Here is a 25244-nt window from a genome sequence, read left to right as displayed (position 1 = left end):
TGATGCCTGATACCTCATCCCTTTGACACCTCATGATCACACAGGCTGGTGTGCGTCTTCCATGTTGGCTTTGTTGCTTCTCAGCTAGATGGCTACTTGTTTACCTTCAAGTTTTTAAGACCCCAGATGCTATATCTTTTGATAACCTGGCACCATCAGCTTTCTTCACATTTGCTTATGCACCCTCTTTGTCTTCAGTGATTGTGTTTGGAAGTAATTCATATAATTTTTCATGATGGTGAAGAAGCTCAACAGGATTGGAGACAACTGAATTATTTTGTTATCAACTTTTGAATAAATTGGTGTTCTTTCCAAGTCTAGTAATGTTTCTGCATTTTTCTGAAATCTTAAAGCACCATCAAGGCAAGCCAGACACCTATTCAGTTGGTGTACTATGCAATGGTTTTCTTCATGTACACTCATATTTTAGATTAATACTCTATAGCTTGAGTTGATGCCTTTCACTTATTTGTTTCTTAGAGAAATTTGTGAATGTTATATTCTGTACTTAGTAAATCTCTTCAGAAATGGCAATGATTTTAATTGTATAGAAGCTTTGGAAGGAGTCCTGGTTGGTAGCATAATGGTTAAAGTACTCAAATGTGAATCAAAAGGATGGTTTCAATTCACCAGCCACTCCATGTGAGAAAAGGCTTGGTGGTCTGCTCATGTAAAGATTACAGCTTAGGAACCTGTATGGGGCATGTCTACCCTGTCCTACTGGGTTGCCATGAGCTACAGTGGACTTAATGGCGCACAACAACAGAAGCTTGGGCTCTTTTTCTTGAAGAAATAATGTAGTTGCTGGATGGAAGACAGATTTGGTACAAGGTAAGAGGTATTCACCAGAGTTCTTTGTTTCCTGCCATAACTCTGGATTGTCTCCTTTAATATACAAGTTGTGTGTGGGCGGTGTGTTGGAGCAACAGCAAACTAGCTCAGAGGAGGTACCAAGAGACGGGAATAAGGGGAAAGTGACAGTGGGGCAGGAGAAAGGTAAAAAGAAACAGAGGACAGGCCAAGGAAGCAAAGCAATGGATAGAAATATAAACATAGCAGTATATACATGTAAATACATAAACCACAAAAATAGAGGTATTTCCCATGTACATATATTTATACAGCAATACACTGAGGTGGGGGATGAAGTTTGGGCCTCTGCTCATACCCACCCTCAATACAAGAACACTGTTCTAACCAATTGGCAGTCTGAGGTGTTCACCCTCCTGACACAATTACTGAAGACAAAAGGGGCATAGCAAACCTAGTAAAGAGGGCAGATGGTGCCTGACTATTAAAAGATACAGCATCTAGGGTTTTAAAGGCTTGAAGTTGCACAAGCCGCCATTCAGCAGTGAAGCAACAAATTCACATAGAAGCACAGTGCCAGTGTGATCATGAGGAGTCATAGGGACCCAGTAAAAGGCATCAGCAGACACATAACAAACAAAAACATTGTTGAGAACGAGGGGGCTGTAGCAGAGATCCAATACCCATCTGTTAAAAAAAAAATTAAAAAGATGAAAGCTGTGGGTATTTCCCACAGAAAAATGTATGTGATGTGTTTGGAAACTTGCTTTTCTTTTGTTAAGTTAATGCTGAGTTAGGTCCTAAAGCCAGTCATATCTACTTTATATAAAAAGAATAAGCATAGAGACACACACTGGGAATGAAAAACACCATGTGAGGACCCTGTGCAAATAAAAGAACACCCCAGATTACCAATAATCAACAGAAACTAGGCGTGAGAGGACACAGAAGGAATTAACATGACTGAGCCGCTGAACTTTTTCCCCTCTGAAACCATGAAAAAATAAAATTCTGTTCTTTATAGCCACCCATTTGTGGCATTTCTCTTAGGCAGCCCTAAGATGAAGACTAAGCCTCAATACATAAAAGGCAGAGTCTATATAATTCTAGTAATTGTGACAGTAAAGGCTAGCAAGCAGCTGTTGAAAGGAAGATCAAATATGTGGTAACATTGCCCTTGCTAATCAGTTCCTTAAGGCTATTCATTACCTTATGTACTGAGGTTTTTAGGTCTAGGTCCTAGGGCTGAGCCTAAAGGAAGTGTCTTGACATGTTCAGTTGTTGATGTTGACCAGTGACTCTCCTCATCCCCTGTACCCTCCTGTTGAAAGGGATACTTGATATTTAGCAGATACTGAAATTTTCTATCCGTGCCTCCCCCCAAAGTAATAATTGGAATAGAGAGAATGTGATACAAATTAAGAGAAAGAATATAACTATAGGAAATTATTTATAAATGAGTGTGTTTCCTAAGTGAATATTGGTTTGCACTCCTATTTAAGAATATTTGCAGACTTGGCTACATAGAATTTCATAGCTATATGATTGTAAGATAGTAGATAGGCACAAATTAATAGAAAAAAGTATTAGTACTAAGAAATATGTATTATATATGTGTGTGGAGACATGTTTATAGGAAACAGAAGATCACCTCCACACCTCTCACATAAAGTTCTTTAGAATGATTCAAAGTTATAGAAGTCAATTTTGATTTGATCAAAAGCGCAGCTACAAGAAAAGAGAGTAACTGCAAGATAGTTTATAATTACCCTATCCACTGGCTTGGGAGCACTAAGAGGTCCATATTTACACCTGTTTTTCTTGTTCAGAGATACAATATTTACCCACTGAGGTCTGAGGAGTTTATGCCTCCTCAGTTTGCACATTAGTATTTTTCAATGGGTGCACTGTGACTAGCATTAAAACAAGCACCACTGCAACAAAAAAGAAACTGTGAGCGTTGTGCTGTTTCACTTATCCGTGTATGAATGTGTGTCCTAAATCACGGCTTAAAGATGCATTTCTTCCACTTTTCTCGGTCAACTTATGACATGTCACTGATAGAGTGATGTGTTATAAGGCCAAGGGTTACTGATAAAATAACCATTTTTATGATTAATCAACTATCTTGAGAAAGACATCTCATTTGCTTCTAGTTTGGTGCTGTGCAACATTGTATACAGCATTTCCTTTGCAGAGCTCCTTACAAAAGCCATTTGTCAGAGAGGTTAAATGTAGGATGAGCTTCTCTTTTTTAATGGATAAAGTTGTTTTCTGGGTCTTTCCAACTAATATTTTACCATTTTAACGTATATATGGACTTGTTCTTAGAAAATGATGCATTCTTTGTATACATTTTTTCTATTTATATTGGAAGTAACCTCAACCTGATTTGGCTTTGTTTAAAGTTGGCAGGTTTATAAGAAACATGTTTATAGAATTCTTAACTAGACTTTAAAAATATTTTGTCTTGCAGTAGGAATTTTGCTTCACGCAGCTTGTTATATCCATTTTAAAAATATCCCATCAAGGGAAAAATTCTTTTCAGTCAATTAGCATCTCTTTTTGCGCTTCCTTCAAAAGCATTAAAGTTATTCCCTTTCAGGAATTTCACCTTAATTACTTTTATTTCTTCTGATATTTTTTGTTTTTGCACTCAAATACATTTTGACTTATTATATGAAGGAGCTTCAAAAAGTTTATGGGATAATTCTATCATCTTTTTATCCCATTTTTCATGAACTTTTCAACCCCCCTGTGTATTATTTAACTAAAATATTTATTGATTCACATGTACATATTATATTCTTTTTTATAACAGGTGTATTGAAATACAACAAAACCCCACAGAACAGATAATTGTAAGTACCTTTGGTACTTTCCCACCCCCCAAGGATGATCAGATTTTTAGGGATATTGATAACAATAGGCAATAATAATGAAAACTCAAAAACAAACCAAAAAACAAAGGTGAAGAAAAACATTTTCCCACTATCTGAAAGTAGAGAATTCCTATGAAATCTCTTGTAAACCAACATAGTGTAAAGTGGTGAAAAGCAGGCTCCAGGAATTGATGGAATACCAATTTAGAATCTTCAACAATTAGATATAATAAAGAGACACATCATCCATCTGTGTCAAGAAATTTGGAAGACAACTACTTGGCCAACTTGAAACGGGAAGAGAACCATATTAATTCATTTCCAAGATAGTGATCCAGTATAATGTTTAAGTAAATTATCACACAATACAAATAACTACCACACAACCAAATAGTATATTAATAAAGTTTTACTAAAGACTATGAAAAATTGACTGTAGCTTTACACTGACAAGGTACTGTCAGAAGTTCAAGCTGGATTTGAATAGTAATATAGAACAGGAGATATAATTGCTTATGTCAGATGAATCTTGGCTAAAAGCAGAGAATAACAGACATATGATCTGCATTGACTATCTACACATGTGGATTATAACATTATGGATAATATGAAGAATGGAAATTCTAGCATACTTAATAGTGCTCATGTGGGACCTGATATGATTCATTGAACTGAACAAGAGAGTACTATGTAGTTTAAAATTGGAAGAGGTGTGTGGCAGGGTGTAGCCTGTCACCTTGTGAAGGAGTGGAGTCTAGCCTGTCAATCAAGTCACAGCTTGATGACTTCATATGGAGGCGTGAAGGAGATAAATAGCACACTAGAGGACAGATACATATTCTGTGACACATGCCTGTTGACAAGCCACACGGAGCTACACTGATGGAGCCAGAGCCTTGGAGCTGTAGAAACCACATGGAAACCCACGCCAGCACTGAAATGCTACCACCTCCATTGGATCCACAAGACTTTCCACCCACTGGCCTGTGATCTTCCTGCATTCAGTGACATTGCATGCGTTGCGCGGGTCTGAAGATAAATTTATAGACTGGTATCGGGACATATGGGCTAATAGTGGACTTATGGTCTTGATCTGGACGGGGCTGGGATGTTTTCTCATTGTACAATTACTGTTTGATATAAAGTTATTTTCTATACATATCTGAGTCATCCTGGATTTGTTTTTGTAGTCTACCCGGACACAGGGTTATATCTTTTTACCACTCTTGTTTAGCCTTTATGTTAAGCAAATACTCTATGAACAGACTCATTATAACCTATGATGTGCAGGTGACAGAACTTTACTTGCTGAAAATGAAGATATTTGAAGAACTACTGATGAAGGTCAGACACTGGAGTGCTAATCACCAACCCTAAGGTAGTCTCAGGGACATAGCATCAGTTTAGGGAATATTCTCAAGTGATACCTTATATAATTTTGATCTTCCCATCCTGCTCACTCTTGGAAGTTAAATACTTCAGAATGACAATTAAATCTCTTAAAAACTAGATTAGCGATTCTCAACCTGCGGGTCGAACGACCCTTTCACAAGGGTTACCTGATTCATAACAGTAACAAAATTACAGTTATGAAGTAGCAACGAAAATAATGTTATGGTGGGGGGGGGTCACCACAACATGAGGAAATGTATTAAAGGGTCGTGGCTTTAAGAAGGTTGAGAACCACTGAATTAGATATAGATATATGTAAATCTTAGAATAACTAATTTTTTGGAAAGTGTTTATTCAATTTTGAAAATATTATTTGCTTTACAATAGGATTTATACCAATAACATTGTAAAAGTAATAAACTTATTTACTTGATTCATTGACTTTAGAAATTTAAGTTCATTTCAACTTCTATAGGGACATTTTTTTAAAATAGGGATATTTCTGTAGACTAAAACACACTATTTTATGTCTGAATTGTAGTGATCCTCTGAAATCCAGTTTTATTTGTCCTGGAAGTTAGTGTTCTGGGAAATGGATACTGTTGCTTTGGTCATTCAGTTATTTGCCCCGTTACTGCAAGGTTTCCATGGTATTTACTTTAGATAGCTTATTTTGACATTTAGATAAACAGAAACCAAACACACAAGAATACCCAGAATAAGTCCCTGAACTTCATTCCAGGGTAAAGATAAAGGCATTTAAGCCTTCTCCAGTATAGATAAATATATTACAACTACTGAAAAATGGGTGTTATGTGACTCTTGGTTTGTGGCAGTAAAAGTCTTAAAACAAATTATCGTGATAGGGCCCTCGAAGGAGATGGATTGACACCATGGCTGCAACAATTGGCTTCAAGATGGGCAGTATGGAGGAGGGTAAAAAGAGGAGCTGATACCAAGGATGCAAATAGAAAGTAGATGTTTAGAAAATAATGATGGCAACATGTGGACAAATATGTTTGTTGCAATTGATGTATGGAGTGTTATAAGAGCCCCCAATAAAATGATCTTTTAAAAAAATTCTCATAATACTCAAGGGAAATTTATATTCTTAATTCATACACCGAACTGACTTTTTAAAAGTTTACACAGATTCTGTGATTAAACAAAATATTTCCTCATAGCATCTGTTTGCAGCATGCATAAAAATTAAATTTCAAAAATGAAAATAAATTAAAAATTAAATTTCATTGACTACTCTATTGTCCTGGTCTTGTTCATCTATATGCAGTATTCTGCTTTTTAAAATATAAACTTATCTGAGGTATAAATACCACATAAACTACAATTTGAAGTGTGCTAATTGTATTGTCTGTGAGAACACCCTCAACTCCCCCAAGCAGTGTGTAGAATATTTTCATCACCCCTAAGAGCTTTTTGTACCCCTTTGCAGTCTGTCTATCCCTCCCACTAGTATCAGGTCATCATGAATCTGGTGTACATTATTTTGCATTTTGTAGTATCTTATGTAAATGTATCTTATAGTGTATACTCTTTTGTATGGCATCTTTCATTGATCACAATGCATTTTAGATAAATCCGTATGATTGTGTTGCATGTAACAGTGATTGATTCCTTCTACTTATGAGCATTATTTGATTACTTACATAATAGTAAACTGTGGTGATCCATTCACAAATATGGACGGTTTTACTATTGCAAGGAAAGCATTGTTATGTTAGTTTTTGGAAATAATGTTTTCATGCCTGGTGTGCTCTGCCTTTTCATTGGGGAAGAAGTTTCTAGTGTTGCTATGCTTCAGCATAGACTACAGCAGCGAGTTCACTTTTTGACGTTATAGTTTTTGTCTTTTTTTATTGATAAAAAATCATTTTATTTCATGCTTGTACAGCTCTTATCACAATCCATAAATACATCCATTGTGTCAAACACATTTGTACATATGTTGCCATCACCATTTTCAAAAGATTTTTCTACTTGAACCCTTGGTATCAGCTTCTCATTGTTTTCCCTCCCTCTGCCATCCTCCCTCCCTCATTAACCCTTGATAATTAATTAATTTTTTTCATGTATTACACTGATTGATGTCTCCCTGCACCCACTTTTCTGTTGTCCATCTCCCTGAGAGGGGATTATATGTAGATCATTGTCATCAGTTTCCCCTTTCTCCCCCCCACTTTCCCCTTACCTTCCTGGAATTGCTGTTCTCATCATTGGTCCTAAGGGGTTTATTGGTCCTGGATTACTTTTTGTCATTGTTAAAAATTAGGGAAATAACTAATTCATTTATTCAACAAACATTTATTGAGTGCCAGAAATAAGTGCCATGGGCTGAAGATACAGTGGTGATCCAAGAACTCATCCTGCTCTCAGGTACCTTACTACTATTGAATAAGCCAGACTTGTAACAAATAGTAAGTGAGCAGAATATGGGAAGAAATGTAATTATGGAATCAAAAGACGAGTTACTTTAGGTAAATCTGCTGCACAAGACCTCTTTAGAGTATTGAAAAGCAAGAATAAATTTGCTGCACATGACCTCGTTGTTGTAGATATTACCTGGAATACTAAGGTGCATCTGACCCAGGCCATGGTATTTTCAGTTGCCTTATATGTATGTGAAAGTTGGACACGAAGAAGACTGAAGAAGAATTGTTGCATTTGAATTGTGGTGGTAGAGAAGAGTATTGAAAGGACCATGAATTGCTAAAATGACAAATTGATCTGTCTTGGAAGATGTATGGCCAGAGTGTTCCTTAGAGGCAAGGATGGTGAGACTTTGTCTCATGTACTTTGGACATATTGTCAGGGAGACTGTGCTAATTGCTTTAGGTAAATATCACCTTATTTCATCCTCACAGCTGCCCTTTAGGAATTTACTTTTTACAAATTAAGAAACTCAGGTCAGTGGGAGAATTAGGATTTAAACCCTGGTTCACCTTAGTTCTGAAGCCACTTGTAGTTACTCAGGACCCTTATGTTCTTTAAGGAAACCCTGGTGGTACAGGGGGCTGCTGTGGAGTGAGCAATTTGAAAACCACCAGCTCCATTGTGGAAGAAAGATAGACTTTCTACTCCCACAGTTACAGCCTGGGAAGCCCAGGGGCAGTTCCACTCTGTCCTGTGGGGTCACTAGGAGTTAGAATGAACTCATTGGCAGTGACATTTAGTGCTGGGAATGAATGGTTACTTGCAGGTTCTCTGTAATGTATTTGGCTACAATTTGGGTCATTCTTCAAAAAACTAAAGAATAGTAAGTCCTTTTTAACAGAAAATTTTATAGCATGTGCCTATGAGAATCTGTTGATTTAGAAAATATCTAATGATAAATTTTGGAAGGATGCCTAAATAAGAATAGTGGTTTCCTGAGGCAAGATGAGGGAACTTTTAGATATGCAAATGGAAATGAGTAGGAGTGAAACTTTTCACTGCATATCTTTCTTGTTTTTAAAATAGGTATAAAAGTATTATATATTTAAAAATTAAAGAGCGATTTTTATAGTTCCTGAATTTACTAATATGTTAAAGTGGCATTGTGTCATTCACAATGGCATATGTGTACAAAACAAAGTGACTGTTGGTATTTATATTTATGAACAGGTGTACTTGTAGACATTTGTAGCAATGCTGGGCATACACTTGCTTGAAGCCTAGTAGGTTGGAAATTGCTATTCTAAGTCTTTCTAGGGATAAAATTAATTATTCACGTAATTCATTAATAACTTTAGGAAATAAGATAAAAAACTCACCCCCCCCCAAAAAAAAACCCAAACTCCACCCATAAGTTGCTGCCATTAAGTAATGCAGACTCATAGCAACCCCAGTGGGTTTCTAAGACTAACTGTTTATGGGAGTCGAAAGACCAGCCTTTCTCCTGAGGTGCTGCTGGTGGTTTTGAACTGTCAGTCATGCTGATCACAGTTGAACATGATTACTATTTAAAAAAAAAAATAACTGAAGGGTACAGTTTTTCAAACTTTGGTGTTTCTTTGAGTTTTTTTTTTTAGTTTTTAAAATTTTGTACCCTTACATATTTTGCTTAAAAATATAAACTGTTATATGAACATATATGTAGTTGGTGATTTTTTAAATAAGACTTCTGAGTCTTATTGCTTCATCTATCCTTGCTCTTGTTATAAAAATTGTCTCCTTCAGTATTTATCCATTTGTGTTTCACTTATACAGTCCACATAATATCCTTGAAAGTCACTCATGCTGTAAAGTATTTTGTAGGTGTATCCGTGTTCTTTATCATTGTGTAATATCCATTGAGGGAACCCTGATGGTGTGTAGTCGGTTAAGTGTTGGGCAGCTGATCACAAGGGCAGCAGTTTGAAACCACTAGCCACTCTGCAAGAAAAAGAGGAGGCTTTCTACTCCTGTGAGAAGTTAATCTCTCAAACTCAAGAGGCAGTTCTACTCTGTCTTACAGGGTCACTGTGAGTTAGCATTGACTGCATGGCTGTGAGGTTTTTGTTTCCTAGTGTTCCGCTGGGTGTATGTACCACAATTTATCCATCCACATTTGATGGACATTTAAATATTTAGGTTGTGTCCACCTTGTTGATACTGTGAATAACATTGCCATGTACATGGATGTGTGCATATCTTTGTGTTCCTGTACTTATATTTCTGGGATATATACCTAACTAGAAATGCTGGATTGTAAAGTATTTCTGTGTCTAGCTTTTTGAGAAAGCACTGTATTATTTCTATAGGATTTACAATATTACACAGTCCCATCCAGCTGTGTATGAAAGGGCTTTAAAAAGTGTGTAGAAAAATTGTTAAATTTCATTTCTATTTTTCCATGAACGTTTTGAAGTCCCCCCCATTTAGTAGTTCAAGTCTTCTCACAACCTCACTTGCCTTAGTTTTCTGTTGTTTAGATCAGCATCATGTTTGCATGTGTGAGATGGCATCACACTGTAGTTTTATTTGCATCTCTCTTTAAAGGCTAATCATTGCAAGGATGTCTTTATCTGTTTGTTGTTGTTGTTAGGTGCCTCCTGGTAGGTCCCAACCCATAGTGACCTTGTGCACAACAGAAAGAAATATTGCCTCCTCCTGTATCATCCTCACAGTCATCATCTTCCTTGAGCTCATTGTTGCAGTCACTGTATCAGTCCCTCTCCTGGATGGCCTTCCTCTTCTTCGCTACCTCCCTACTTTACCAAACTGCCCTTATCCAGAGACTGGTCTCTCCTGACAACATGTCTAAATTGTGTGAGACAAGTATTGCCATCCTTACTCCCAAGGAGCACTCTGGCCATACTTAAAACCTGACCCAAGCCATGGTATTTTTTCTTTTTAATTTCCTTTTTTTTCCCATGGTATTTCCAGTGCCTTATATGCATGTAAAACTTGGGCATTAAAAATATAACTTTGGCATTGAATAAAGCAGACTGAAGAAGAGTCATTGCATTTGAACTGTGGTGCTAGAGAAGAATGTGGAACGTGCTATGGACTGCTAAAAAGCCAAACCGACGTGTTTTGAATAAGGCCAGAGTGCGCCTTAGAGTCAAAACTGAGGAATGGTGAAGACACGACTCAGTACTCTCCAATTTTACTTTCATTGCTTTACTTCTCAGTTCAGCTTATTTTGAGGGGAAATGCAGACACAGATATGGGAAATAAGGTGGTTTTGTCTATCTTTGTCTTCTTCTTTAAGAACAGGTTTAGATTCCAATCACTAAATTGCATAATGACACGAAAAAGTTTACACCCAGCCCCAGCCTTTTGATATATTTCAACTGTAAAGAAAACCCAGTAAAATAGACTTTTAAAAACATGGTTTGCATTCATTTTTGTACATGTGTGTATTGTTACTTTGATAAAAGTTTACAGAGCAAATTAGTTTTCAAGTCAAAAGTTTACACACATTGTGTTTTTTAAGCCTCAGATGTAATTGTCTCAATGTAATCAATCACACTTTCCCCACTTCCTTCTTAGGTTTTCCTATCCACTTGTCCTTTTGTCCTGCAACTTTTTGATTTGGGAGTTTTGTTCTGGGGGGAATGCTGCCCTGTTGATCTTGTGTGATTAGTTAGGAGCACTGTGCTCCATAGGAGTGTTACTATTTGCTTTTTCTTTTTTAACCACCGCATATACGCGAATATAAGCCGACCCAAGTATACGCTGAGGTACCTAACTATTACCTGGGAAGCCAGAAAAACTGATTGACTCGAGTATAAGTCTAGGGTGGGAAATGCAGGATGTGAATTAACACAGAGACTAGAGGGGAGAGACGAAAAGCAGCCACAGACAAGTCCTTACGAGTTCAGCTGCCGGCATAAGTGAATCACTACGGGTGCTTCTGTGAATTGGAGCCGTCTGTCATAGGACGGCTCTGATGGGTTAGATGTGAGTAAACAAACATTCAAAGCCCTGCAGTGTCAGCAATCACCCGCGATATGTTACACCTCGCTGGGGTACCACTGACCTGTGTATAAGCTGAGCACCAGTTTTTCAGCACATTTTTTGTGCTGAAAAACTCGGCTTATACACGAGTATATACAGTATTTATAGGTGTGTCTGTTTGGCTAATAAGTGATCTCTAGGACATAGCTTTTCCTTTTAAATTCAGTACTTATTTTATTTAGTTTATAGTAAAGGAGCCTCAGCAGTATAGTGGTTAAATATTTACTGCTCACTGAAAGGTCAACAGTTGGAACCACCAGCCCTTTTGTAGGAGAAAGATGCAGTAGTTTGGTTCTGTATAGTTGTACAGTCTTCTATAAAGATTTACAGCCTAGGTAGAAATTTTTTTTAATAGTTCAACACTTGAATGAAAAAGTTTACCGATTGAACCTACCCAACAATCCTGTGATAGAAAGACCTGACAGTTTGCTTCTGTAAAGATTGCATTCAAGAAAACCATACGGGCTGTCTCTACTTTGTAATGTGGTGTTGCTATGAGTTGGAACCATCTCAATAGCTCCCAACAATTCGAATAGATATGTACATGGGCTTGTCCACATGTGAAAGGGCTTCAAAAAGCTTATGAAAAAACCCATGTTTTAATTCAATTTGTCCAGGAACTTTTTAAGGCCCCTTTGTAAGTTCAAAGTCTTTCTTTTTCTTCTTTTAAAAAATGTCCTTTTTATTACCCCCTCCAGTAGTCTGATTGGCATATCATATAATTCAGCAGTTCAGTCATTAGCATTATTTTCTAATAAATCTGCAGTGACAGCACTAAAATGCTAGTCATTGAAGCAATGCTCAATAGATGCACATCTGATTTTTGTAAAACTATTTGTGCTACTCAGAGATCTTGAACATGGGCCTTTTCCTTGTTGATCTCTTTTTTAATTGGGATACCAAAACTATTTAAAGAGGAGAAAGAATCCTGAGAATTTTTTTTTCTAGAAAGAAAAGCTTGTAGTTAGTTCAAGGATCGTTTGTTGGCCCTTAGGAGCGTTTTCCAGTCCAGTCTGTTGGGGTACCACACCCTGGCCCCAAAGTCCACTTTCAGCATTCCCTGGGGACCTTGCCGCTCCATTCCCTTGCTGTTCCGCTGCACTCCCCCAGTGCTTTGCCTCAGTGTGGTGGAATCAGGTCAGGTGCAATTCCCACACTGTGTCTCCAGTGCTGTCCCCTGTAGCGCCATTGGTAATTGCGGGGCATTATGTCTCATAGTGGGGCCAGCCATGTTGCTCTCTCTGTTGACTGGCTGCTCTAATCAGGAACATCATCCTCAGGGCCTGGTGGGCCAGGCTGTGCTCCACTGTCTCCTCCTCCCCCTTCATCTGCTCCCGTGTGCTCTGATCAGATATGTTCCTCTCCCGGAGCTGCAGAATCAATGTCGTCCTTTGAAACAAATTCTTCTCGGGGCACTGAGAATAATTTAAATCAGAAGAATGAATTTAAAAATTTCCCCTTGTTTTTAAAATTAATTTTATAACAATTTTATTTGACATATCGTCCACAATCCAGTATGTATTCACGTACAGTTCTGTTGTTCAACCCCATCGAGTGGTGTTATACAGTCATCAATACTGTCAGCTCCCCAGTACTCCCCTAAAATTTGCTCCTTGTTTAAGATTACCAATGAGCACTAACCTTGTTAGAGATTGAGTAGTAATGTTTATAATGTGTTAAATTACACAAAACTTAGTGTAGCAATATTTTCAAAGGATACTATAAATTAATTTGCCATTCTTGTTTCTGTTTAGCTTCTCAGAATCAAGAACGGTTATGTGCATTTAAAGATCCCTATCAACAAGACCCTGGGATTGGTGAGAGTCGAATCTCTCATGAAAATGGGACTATATTATGTTCAAAAGGTAGCACCTGCTACGGGCTTTGGGAGAAATCAAAAGGGGACATAAATCTTGTAAAGCAAGGTAAGTCATACTTTTCTTATCTGACTTGACTGTGTTTCATACAGTTGAAATTTACCTTAAAAGGAGGTAAATTAAAGCTTTCCAGGATGTCTGCTTGAGCTCTATTATCTTCTTAATATGTACATGGGATCAAATTGACAAAAGAGTAAATAGGAACTTTAGAGGCAGTGATTTATTAATGGGAAGGCACAGCTCAGAAGAAAGAACTTGAGAATGGCTGTACAATTTTAGGAAATATAGTCAGTGTCATTGAAATGTATGTATGTACTAGCTGTTAAATTGATGTGTGTTTTGCTGCATATGCTCATCAACGACTAAACATGGAATAAAGTAAATTATTTTTTATAAATGTATGCATTTCAAGCCCCAAATGTACAGGTCAGTTGTTTCTTGGTTTTGTTTTGATTGGCTCATTTTAATAATATCTTTTTTATTACATCGAGTCATCACTCCTTAAAAGATCAGGCTTTTATGTAAAAATGATGGTTTACATAAAACACTTTGCATGCTCTGCTTTTGTGGAGGATGACCACATCAGTTCACAAAATGGAGGATAATTACATCATTCTGTAACTGTCAGACCCCTAAGATCTGACTTGTCCAAGTTCACAAATAACCTTAACCATTACAGCCAATGCTACATTGTGCTTGTACTTTGGCATTTATTACCAAGTATATGTCGTTAGTACACTATCATGTAATCTTACATTCTCCATTTTGTGAATTGATATGATCATCCTCCACAAAAGGGATGTAGTTCTTAGTTAAAATTGCATTCTGATAATTCCCTGTGGTTGTCTTGTGTTTTTTTGAGGAAATCGATCAAAATTTCTCCTTGACAATTAAAAAAAAATAGCAGTAACCTTGTGTCCTTACTGCTCTGGCTCAATTTTAACTGGCCCAGCATATCCTCTCAGAAGCTACTGTTTTTGTTGTACCATTTTATTAAAAGGCACCTTATCAGGACAAAGATAAATGTATTATTAAGAAAACGTGTAGATAGCCACTGATCACAGAGACATTAAAAATAAAGCATACCTGTGCATATATAAACCCTAAGAGTAATCATTATAATTTATCTTTTCGTAATGTTAGTACATTCGTAGTATATGATGTTTAGAGACTATAAAAAAAAGAAGCTCACAGTTCTGAGTTTTTTAAAGATTAAAATCTCCTGTAAGTGTCTTTGTTATGTACCTCACGGTATATACATGTGTGTGTATGCTTCTTTTTAAAAATATATTGCTGTTAGGTGATGCTATGTAAAGAATTTGTGCGTTTGCATGTAAATAAATCTTAGACCCATTTTTCCTCACTTTAAATGATATGATTACCTGATTATGTCTTCAAATAATCTCAAAATACTTTAAATCTCTGCACAAAATATATTGTTCATTTAACTTTTACTCTCATGGTTGGACATGATGTTTCCTAAGTTATTTCTTATATTGAACATGAATGTTTGATTATATTCTTGATAGATTTTTATAACTTATAATTATTAGATAATAGGTCATAAATATTTTAGGCTGTCCATAAAAATTATCATTTAATTTAAACAATATTTATATACCTGAATTATATCCTTAATACGTGTACTTGTGTGTATTTTGTACTTACATTCTTATAGTCCTTTCCCCTTTGCAGTGCTCCTAATTCGTTTATGTTAACATTGATTTGTAGGGTGTTGGTCTCACATTGGAGACCCCCAAGAATGTCACTATGAAGAATGTGTAGTAACCACAACCCCGCCCTCAATTCAAAATGGGACATACCGTTTCTGCTGCTGTAGTACAGACTTATGCAATGTCAACTTCACTGAAAATTTTCCACCTCCAGACACAACGCCACTCAGTAAGTAAAGTAACGTATTTTTATTTTTTTGCTAGTAATTCCTTTTCCAAAATATCTGAAAAAAAATTTTAAATACAGCAATATTCAGTATGACCAAAGTGAGAAAGACATGCCTTCATAATGGTCCATCTATTATTGGTAAGTATATGAAATCCAAGAGATGTAAAGCAATAAAAAATAAATCCTAATGAGGAGCCGTGGTACTCAGAGGAACAGTCATTGAAGTAATTCTCTTTCTTTAGCTGATTTGACTAAATACTTAGCTCCATTTAACTTATGCAAAGGGCTTACGTGGAGAGCAAATGCTTTGAAAATGATGAGGGCAAAGAATGTACAGATGTGCTTTATACAATTGATGTGTGTATGGATTGTGATGAGAGTTGTATGAGTCCCTAATAAAATGTTTTTTAAAAAAGAAATCTTTGTTTTTCATAACTTCAGCAACTGGAATTTAATATTTAATTTAAATTTAATTTAAAATCCTTATGAAGGATTTTTTTTTGCCATTAACCACACGCAAAAAAGAAAACAATAAAACCTTTTGATATTCAAAATCCTCTCATTTCATTCCCTGTAACATTTAGCACCTTAGGTCTGAGGTTGACGTCAAGTGGCACAGATTAAGCAGGTGCTCAACCAGAAGAATGTTACCAGATAATTCTGATTCAGACAAAGCTGGCTAAAGATGAGATTTGTTGGGTTTTGAATTTACATCCTATCTTTGTGTAGCTCATTTTGTTTAAAAGTTTCCCAAAAAATCTGATGGTCAAAATTTTTTTGTCTTTATTTAAGGAGACAAAAGTCATAGATTGCGTTTATTATTTGAGAACCTTAAAATATTGGCCAATGGTCCTGTAGTCCTCTGCTTATTTAGCTCACAATAATAAGTAGACTCGGCTCTAGGGAAATTTGTGATATTAAGGAAGATGAGGTACTTTCCCCACCTTAAGATCTTATTTCCTGAGACCTCTCCCTTCTCAGAAACCCTCCATCTGATGTTTCATCTGATATGCTAACTTCTTAGGCACTGCTCCTCTTCTTTCCTCCATTCGTGCATAGTTTTCTTAGTTAGACTTCTCTCTAGCCTTCAAGGACTAGCGGTAGATAATAATTCATTGGTTCCTAATTCCCAAAAATATTTATATTAAACTGAAAATTCTTACTGAGTCTGATTCCAGATGGGATAAAACTATTAGTGAAAATTTAATTCACTTTATTAGAATTATAGAGATAATAGACTATGCAACTTCCCTTCGGCAAACTAAAGAGAATCCAGACATTATGGTGACATCTAAGCATTTATGTATTAGACACAGTTCTAAGTGTTTCGTGGGCATTTAACCTTTATCTTTAACTCATACAAAAATACTATGGCTTGTTTACTATTGTATTCTCATTTTACGTTACAATCTCTGAAGCACAGATGTGTAATTTTACCAAAGTTTTAGCAGTTTTAAGCGAGAGCCAAGAATCAAACCCGAGTATTCTGACTCCTGATTGTGCTATAAAGCTCTACGCTCTATGGCCTCGGGGAACCTTTTTATGCTTGTTCATTTGTTCCTGGAGAGGACAGAGAAAAGATTTAAAAAATAAAAATCACATTTTCTGAAGTTCCAGATTTCTTCAGAATTTTCTCCATCTATGTAAACTACCAGGTATTATAATGGCTTCTATATTCACATGATACATTATTTTATTTAATATTTTCTTTTACATTTTATTTGTGTTTTTGTTGAGAATTTGCATACATCAATGCAAAAGCTTCTACATAGAGAGTTCAGTGACACTGATTACATTCTTTGGGCTGTATAACTATTTTCCCTGAGTTGTTTTTCCTAGTAGCGTAAGTTCACTGCCTCCTAAATTTCCTAAGTAATCTTTGAAGTTGCTCTTTGTCAATTTGATCTTTTTTTTTTTTGTCATTTTATTAGGAGCTCATACAACTCTTATCACAGTCCATACATACATCAATTGTGTAAAGCACATTTGTACATTCATTGCCCTCATCATTCTCAAGACATTTGCTCTCCACTTAAGCCCCTGGCATCAGCTCCTCCTTTTTCCCCCTCCCTCCCTGCTCTCTCCTCCCTCATTAACCCTTGATTATTTACAAATTATTATTTTGTCATATCTTGCACTGTCTGACGTGTCAATTTGATCTTATACAGACACACATTCCTAACTGGTCAAGGAAATTTCAGGAGATATTTTTTGTTTAAAGTTTTAATATGGTCTCAGGACAATAATTTCAGGAGTTTATCTAGCAACCACAGTTCCAAAAACTGTACATTCTAAAAGAATTTAAAATTATGTTTTGCATATTCTACCTTTTGATAGGGATTTGAAAGGACCCTTGGTCAAAATGTTTACTAATAGTAGTGAGATACTTGTCTTGATAAAAGGGACAATTGTTCAGTGGTAATATATATTTCTTTTGTCTCTCTAGTCTTGACCCTCTTGCTGTTGTTACAGGTGAACAGAGACCAGTTACTCTTAGCTTGGTCATTTGCAAGTTTGAAAAGCCCTAGGCACTATGCAGTGAACTAGAAAGTAGAACAGAAGCACATTTTATTAGATCTGTTAACTAGGATGCTCAAGGAAATCTAAACCTCCAGCCCAAAGAACCAAATCCCATGAGATGTTTGCATGTATGGAGCATCATCATAAGTATCTATAGTATAGAACTCTTGCCAATTCAACGTTTTATAGGTGTACGACATACTGACAATAATTATATAATCAGCTGTGCATTGCTTATGCAATGTAATTTTCCACATCATAGAACAATCTTTTGATAAGATTTCTGGAATTTTAAAAATTAATCTTCCTGATTATAAATTAAACAAAACACAGCCCAAGCAAAACAAAATTTTTTTCTTGGTGTTTTTGTTTTTAGGCATGTTCCTGGGGTTGAGGCACTGATTCAGAAACTTGCACTGCATAGACAGGATTAGCTCTAATTTCTTAGATATGATGTTCTACTATATTTTTAGGTATTTCATAACCAAACCAAATTCACTGCTATTGAGTCATCCCTACTCATCGTGACCCTATAGTACAGTGGTTCTCAACCTTCCTATGCCACGACCCTTTAATGCAGTTCATCGTGTTATGGTGACCTCCGACCATAAAATTATTCTCATTGCTACTTCATAACTGTCATTTTGCTACTGTTATGAATTGTAATGTAAATATCTGATATGCAGAATGTATTTCCATTGTTACAAATTGGACATAACTAAAGCATATGTTTAATCACAAAACAGTATGTAATTATATATTATGTAATATTTATGTGTTTTCTGATGGTCTTAGGTGACCCCTGTGAAAGGGTCGTTCGATCTCCAAAGGGGTTGTGACCCACAGTTTGAGAACCATTGCTATAGGACATTGAAGAACTGCCCCTTTTAAGTTTCTGAGACTATAACTCCTTACTTTAGCATCCTAGTTTTAAGTTTGAGAAGAGTTCATGAGGGAGTAGGGGGCAGGGAGGGAGAGGACAAAAATAAGGAGCTGATTTCAGGGGCCCACATAGAAAGCAAATGTTTTGAGAATGATGGGGGCAACAAAAGTACAAATGTGCTTATGCTATGGATGTATATATGGATTGCGATGAGTTGTATGAGCCCCCAAAAATGATTTTAAAAAACTTGAGAAGAATTTAGACCCATTTATTACAGGATAAGACCAAAAAGGTAAGAAATATTTGAAAAAGAATAAGTTATTAAGGGGCTTCCAAGAGAAACTGTATATGGAACCATTGTGGTTAATTGGTTATACAATGAACTGCCAATCCATAAGGTAAGTGGCTCGAGCCCATCAGTCACTCTGCAGCCTTTAAAAGATTGAAAGGTTTGGAAACTCAATGGAGTGGTTCGTCTCTGTCCTATGGAATCACTGTGAGTTAGAATTAATTAGGTGGCAGTGGGGTTTTTTTTTGTTTTTGGCATGGGAGGCTGTGCAATAGATACTGAGAATACAAGTTGGATACTGTAAAACCAAGAACCCAGCTTAAGAAAGAAAATTGAAAAGACATGGCAGGTGTGATGGCAAATTAGAATGTCAAAATATAGGGCTTCATGGCAATTTTCATAAATAATTTGAAGATTAAATTTTTCTTCGAATTGTTCAGTAAACATTTTAGGGCACATTTTAACATTTAGAAGTTACACAATTGACACGTATGGATTGTGATAAGAGTTGTATGAGCCCCAATACAATGATTTTTTTAAAAAGTTTATAATAATACTAGCAGGTGGCAGTTACATAATCTACTGTCAACTTGAATAAGGGGTAGAGTCTAACCTGTCAGTCAGGTCATAATCAGTGCAGACTCTGTGACCATGACCTTCTCCTGAGGATTGTGGCAACTCCCTATTTACCTCCCTGGAGGCAAGACACACACTCTCCCTGTGAGACATTCCTGTTGACAAGCCACATGGAGCTACACCGATGGAGCCAGAGCCCTGGAGCTGGAAGATCTACGTGGAGACCGACACTAGCATTGATGTATGTGCTGCTTGAGTCTGAAGAATGTATAGATGGTTATTGGGCACATGAGCTAATATAGGACTTATGAACTTGATCTGGGCTGGGATGTTTTCTTAATATATAATTATTCATTATATAAAGCTTTTTCTTTTTTTATAAATCATTTTATTGGGACTCATACAACTCTTATCCCAATCCATACATACGTCAATTGAGTAAAGCACCCTTATACATTCGTTGCCCTCATCATTCTCAAAATTTGCCTTCTACTTGGGTTCCTGGAATCAGCTCATTTTCCTTTATTCCCTCCATCGCCCTCCCCGCTTCCCCCTCCCCCACGAACCCTTAATAATTTATAGATTATTACTCTATCCTATCTTACACTGCTCGGCGTCTCCCCTCACCCACTTTCCTGTTGCCCATCCCTCAGAGAGGAGGTTACATGTAGATCCCCGAGATCAGTTCCCCCTTTCCACAGCCCCTTCCCTCCCAGTGTTGCCACTCTCGCCGCTGGTCCTGAGGGGTTCATCTGTCCTAGATTCCCTGTGTTTCCAGATCCCTACTGCACCGTTGTGCATCCTCTGGTCTAACCAGGTCCGCAAGGCAGAATTGGGATCATGATACCCGGGAGGGAGAAAGCGTTCAAGAACTAGAGGAAGGTTTTGAGTTTCATTGTTGCTACACTGAACCCTGAGTGACTCATATCCTCCCCACAACCCCTCTGCAAGGGATGTCTAACTGTCTACAGATAGGCATTGGGTCCCCCATCACGCACTCCCCTCATTCACGATGATAGGATTTTTCCCCCCACCTTTGTTGCTTGAAACCTGGTCCCCTCGGCCCTTCATGATCACACATGTTGGTGTGCTGCTTCCATGTGGGCTTTGTTGTTTCTGGGCTAGATGGCCGCTTGTTTACTTTCAAGCCTTTAAGACACCAGACAGCTATATCTCTCGATAGCCGGGCACCATCAGCCTTCTTCACCATACTTCTGCACACCTTCATCTTCAGCATTTATGTGGGGAAGGTGATCACACAATGATGGTTTTTGTTCTTTGGTGTCTGCTACCTGATCCCTTCAACACCTCGTGTTCACTTAGACTTGGTAAAGCTTTTTCTTACACAAAAACACACATACACAACATTTAAAAGTCAATGAAAAATTATGTGTTTCAGAGTTGAGGTTTTTCTTTATAAGAAAAATCCTAACTTTTCTTTTAGAAGTTTCTGGGCCCAGGTGGGGAAATTGTGCCATCTTATAACAAGGCTACAATATTTTAATTTTAATAAAGGACTTATAACTATTGGCAGCTTTTATTTTGCAGTTTTCTATATGTTACTTTCTTTTTGCTTCTAGTCTTTTTATTTTTTTAACCTCTTTATGTCATTCCCCACTGCCACTGAGTTGATTCCAACTCATATTGGTCTTACATAGGGTTTATGACAATATAATCTTTACAAAAGCCTCATCTTTCTCCTTTGGAATGGCTGCTGGTTTTGAACCATCAATCATGTTATTATAGTCCAGTGCCATCAGGGCTCCTTTCTGTTGACACTAGTGACAACAATTCTATCTTTTTTATTCACTTAAAAATTTCCAAGTATATAGAAAAACATCTAAGATAGTTATAATAAATACATTTTAATATTTTCTTATACATTCAAAATTCAGCATTGTCTAAATTTGCTTTCTCTGTCTTCTTTTACATACACATATATTTTTGTTGTTTTTACGGAACCATTAGAAAGTAGGCTGTATATATCACATGCATCTCTCTTTTAGAAATAGAATACAAAGGCAGTTTTGAAATCCAAGAAATTAATATTAATTTCATAATAACAGGTATTATTCAGTGGAAGTTCAGATTTCCCAAAATGACTTTAATAGATGTTTTTCAAAATTTACAAACCAGTGTCCCATCACAGTTTACACATTACATTTGACTGTTTTAATCTAAGATGTCTCCTCTCTCCTTTTATAATACAATGCACTCACTTTTGGCACCATGTGTTAAGTGTTGGGTTGCTAACTACAAGGTCAGTGGTTCAATCCACTAGCCATGCTGCAGGAGAAAGATGAGACTCTGTCTACTCCCATAAAGATTTATAATCTCAGAAACCCTATGGAGCAACCCTATTCTGTTCTACTAGTTCCCACTGAGTTGGAATTGACTAGATGGCAGTGAGTTTGGGGTTTGATTTTAAGCCCGGTGTTCCTTTGTTCTCGTTTTGCCAAATTTGCTTTCTTTCTTGCTTTTTTTTTTTCTTCCAAATTGTGGTCTTAGGGTGTTTTTAATTCCTTGAAATTTCTTAGTTTAAAGTTAAGTTTAGATATTTGATTTAATTTGACTTAGATACTTTCGAGCAAGAAAACTTCATGGGTAAAGAGTACTAGTGGTGCAAATCTACTAACAGAGCAAAGACCTGACTATCTGCTCCTATAAAGACTACAGCCTAGGAAACAATGAGACAGTTCTACTTTGTTAGGATGACTGTGAGTTTCCATTGACTAGCCCACACACAATAGATGATGCAGAGTGTGTTACATCAAGAGACACATAACATCACTTTGAGGTGGTAATAATAAAATCTGTCCTTGGGAAAAGTATATTTCTCCTTTTGCAGTGAACACATAATCTGTGAGTAGATACTTTGGTGCCATTAAAGCAACCTTTTCTTCAATACAGCTTTCATCTAATAGGTTTAGAGTACATTGAGAATTCTGTACTGATTGAGAATTCTGTACTGAATTCACTTATTGTAATAGGTCTTGTAAAACTGATGGTTTCCTAATTCCACAAGTCCTACTAACGATCCCTGGTGGTTAGTGATTATGTTTTGTGTGGCTAACTGCAAAATCAGTAGTTGGAAACCATTAGCAGCTTTACAGGAAAAAGGATTTTCTATATCCAAGAGTTACAGTCTCGAAAAACTCACAAGGGAAGTCCCAGCCAGCCCCATAGGGTCGAGATGAGAATGGACAGCGGTGTTTGTTTTCTGTTTTGCATTTGATTTTGAGTTTGACTTTGCAATCTAACCTGTATTAAAATTTTTTAAGTGGTGGTTTTGTATTTTTCTCTTAATATGACTATGGACTTTGAGGTTTTCATTTTAATGCTAAAATAATTCTGAATTTAGCTAGGCCAAGAAAACCCACTGTTGTCAAGATGATTTTTACTCAGAGCAAACCTATAGGACAAAGTGGAATTGCCCCAAAGAGGTCTTTATGGAAATAGACTGCCAAATCCTTCTGCTAATGAGCAGCTGGTGAACCACCAACCATCTGGTCCATGGCTGAGTGCTGTAACCAGTGCACTCTTAATTTGGCAGGAAGAGCACATTCAGTAAGCTTATTCCATATGCATTAAAAAACTTATTGATGTATATTTCATGTGATAGCATCCTTCTTTCAAAATGTGCAGTCCCCCATGTAATGATTTTTTATCTTTTGTCAAATATCAGATGATTTACCTATAGCTCTCCCATTGGCCCTTGCAGTACCAGTACTGATCTGTCCTTAACTACTGTATCCTAGCTGCTGCTACTACTGTGGCTACTTAGGATTTTGAGTTCAGGGAGTGTGAGGCCTTCTACGTTGTTCTTCTTTAATAGTGCTTTGCTTATCTTGTGTCTCTTTTTCATATAAAGCTGGTGAATAGGTTTTTTTTATATATCTTTTAAGAATGTTGTTAGAATCTGGATCAAAGTTGAATTATGTGTGCAGATCACCTTGGATAGCATTGATATTTTGCTAATGAACATGGTATATTTTATATAGTCAGTCTCTGGGATTCCTGTTTTGATATTTTATAGTCTTCCTTATATAGTTCTTTTGTTTGTCTCATTATAGTTATTCCTAAGTATTTCATCTGTCGGGTGACAATTATAAATGATATTTTCCCTTGATTTAATTTGTTTTTAGGGTAAAGGAATCTGATTTTTGTTTGTTGATCTTATATCTTCTCACTACTGAATTTTTAGGATTTATTTTTTTCCCCGTTTATTTCTTTATTATTTTATTTTATTTTTTGGAGGGGGGGATTTCTATGTATAGGATCATACCATCTGCAAATACTTTTTTTTAATTTAGTGTATGCCACTTTGGATTCCTTTAAAATTTTTTTTCTTGCTTTGTAGTGCTTGCTAAAACTTCCAGAATAACATGGAGTGGGAGTGGTGATAAAGGGCATCTTTGTCAGGTTCCCTGTTCACAAGGAGAATGTTTTAATCTCTATTGAGGCTAATGTTGGCTATTCGTTTTACATTTAAAGGAACTTCAAAAGCATTCATGGAAAATTTTCATTCTGTTTCTGTGAAAATTATGAAGCTCCCTTATGTATACCCTTAATTATGTAGTGAAATTTCCCCTCTGTTCTTCCTTCATTCAAATTTTTATCAGGAGAGGGTGTTGGCATTTTGTCATGCCTTTTCTGTGTTAACTCATATGATCATGTGGACCCTTTTCTTTGTTTTATGTGGTATAGGTACTATTAATTTTTAATATAGATTATTAATTTTAAATATTGAACTATTTTTGCACACCTGGTATAAATCTCATTTGGTCATGTTATTTTTTTTGTTTTTGATACTTACTGGGTTCTATTGGTTGTTGAGAATATTTGTGTACATGTTCATGAGAGATATTTAATATATTTATAATTTATAGATTATTGATTTATAATTTTCCTTTTAAGTGATGTCTTCACCTGGTTTTAGTATCATAGATATTATTGTTTCATAAAATGAATTCAGGAGTATTCCATCCTTTTATATATTATAGAATTGTGTGAGTGGAATTGGTATTGTCTTCTCTGAATATTTGGTAGCATTTTGCAGTGAAGCATATTGGCCTGGTTCATATAAGGTTTTAATTTAAACTTATTTTTTTATTTAATGCCATCGTCTAATACTTTTTTAAGTCATTTTATTGGGGGCTCATACAACTCATATCACAATCCATACATACATCAATTGTGTAAAGCATATTTGTACATTCATTACCCTCATCATTCTTAAAACATTTGCTCTCCACTTAAGCCCCTGGCATCAGCTCCTTGATAGTTTATATATTATTATTTTGTCATATCTTACACTGTCCGACATCTCTCTTCACCCACTTTTCTGTTGTCCGTCCCCCAGGGAGGAGGTTATATGTAGATCCTTGTAATCAGTTCCCCCTATCACCTTCCTGGTATCACCACTCTCACCACTGGTCCTGAAGGGATCATCCGTCCTGGATTCCGTGCTTACAGTTCCCATCTGTACCAGTGTACATCCTCTGGTCTAGCCCCATGTGCATGGTAGATTTGGGATCATGATGGTGTCGGGGGTGGGGATGGAACATTAAGGAGCTAGAGAAGAGTTGTATGTTTCATCGTTGCTACCCTGACTGGTTCATCTCCTCTTCGCAGCTCTTTGTCTAATACTTTTAAATTAATTTTTTATCATC

The 25244-nt window shown here is 36.5% G+C and overlaps 1 protein-coding gene across 1 annotated transcript in view; it reads left to right on the top strand.

Annotated features, from left to right (window-relative positions):
- BMPR2 (bone morphogenetic protein receptor type 2) overlaps positions 1–25244 on the top strand; it is a 156029-nt gene that overhangs the window by 55318 nt on the left and 75467 nt on the right. The window contains exons 2-3 of the mRNA XM_075529307.1: positions 13280–13450; positions 15134–15304. Of these exons, the coding sequence (XP_075385422.1) occupies positions 13280–13450; positions 15134–15304 (342 nt within the window). The remainder of the gene's footprint in view (positions 1–13279; positions 13451–15133; positions 15305–25244) is intronic.

This window comes from Tenrec ecaudatus, chromosome 13 (assembly GCF_050624435.1).
Source record: "Tenrec ecaudatus isolate mTenEca1 chromosome 13, mTenEca1.hap1, whole genome shotgun sequence".
Classification (NCBI taxonomy): Eukaryota; Metazoa; Chordata; class Mammalia; order Afrosoricida; family Tenrecidae; genus Tenrec; species Tenrec ecaudatus.
Note: the sequence above shows the minus strand (reverse complement) of the source record. Positions and strands in the feature narration are given on the sequence as shown.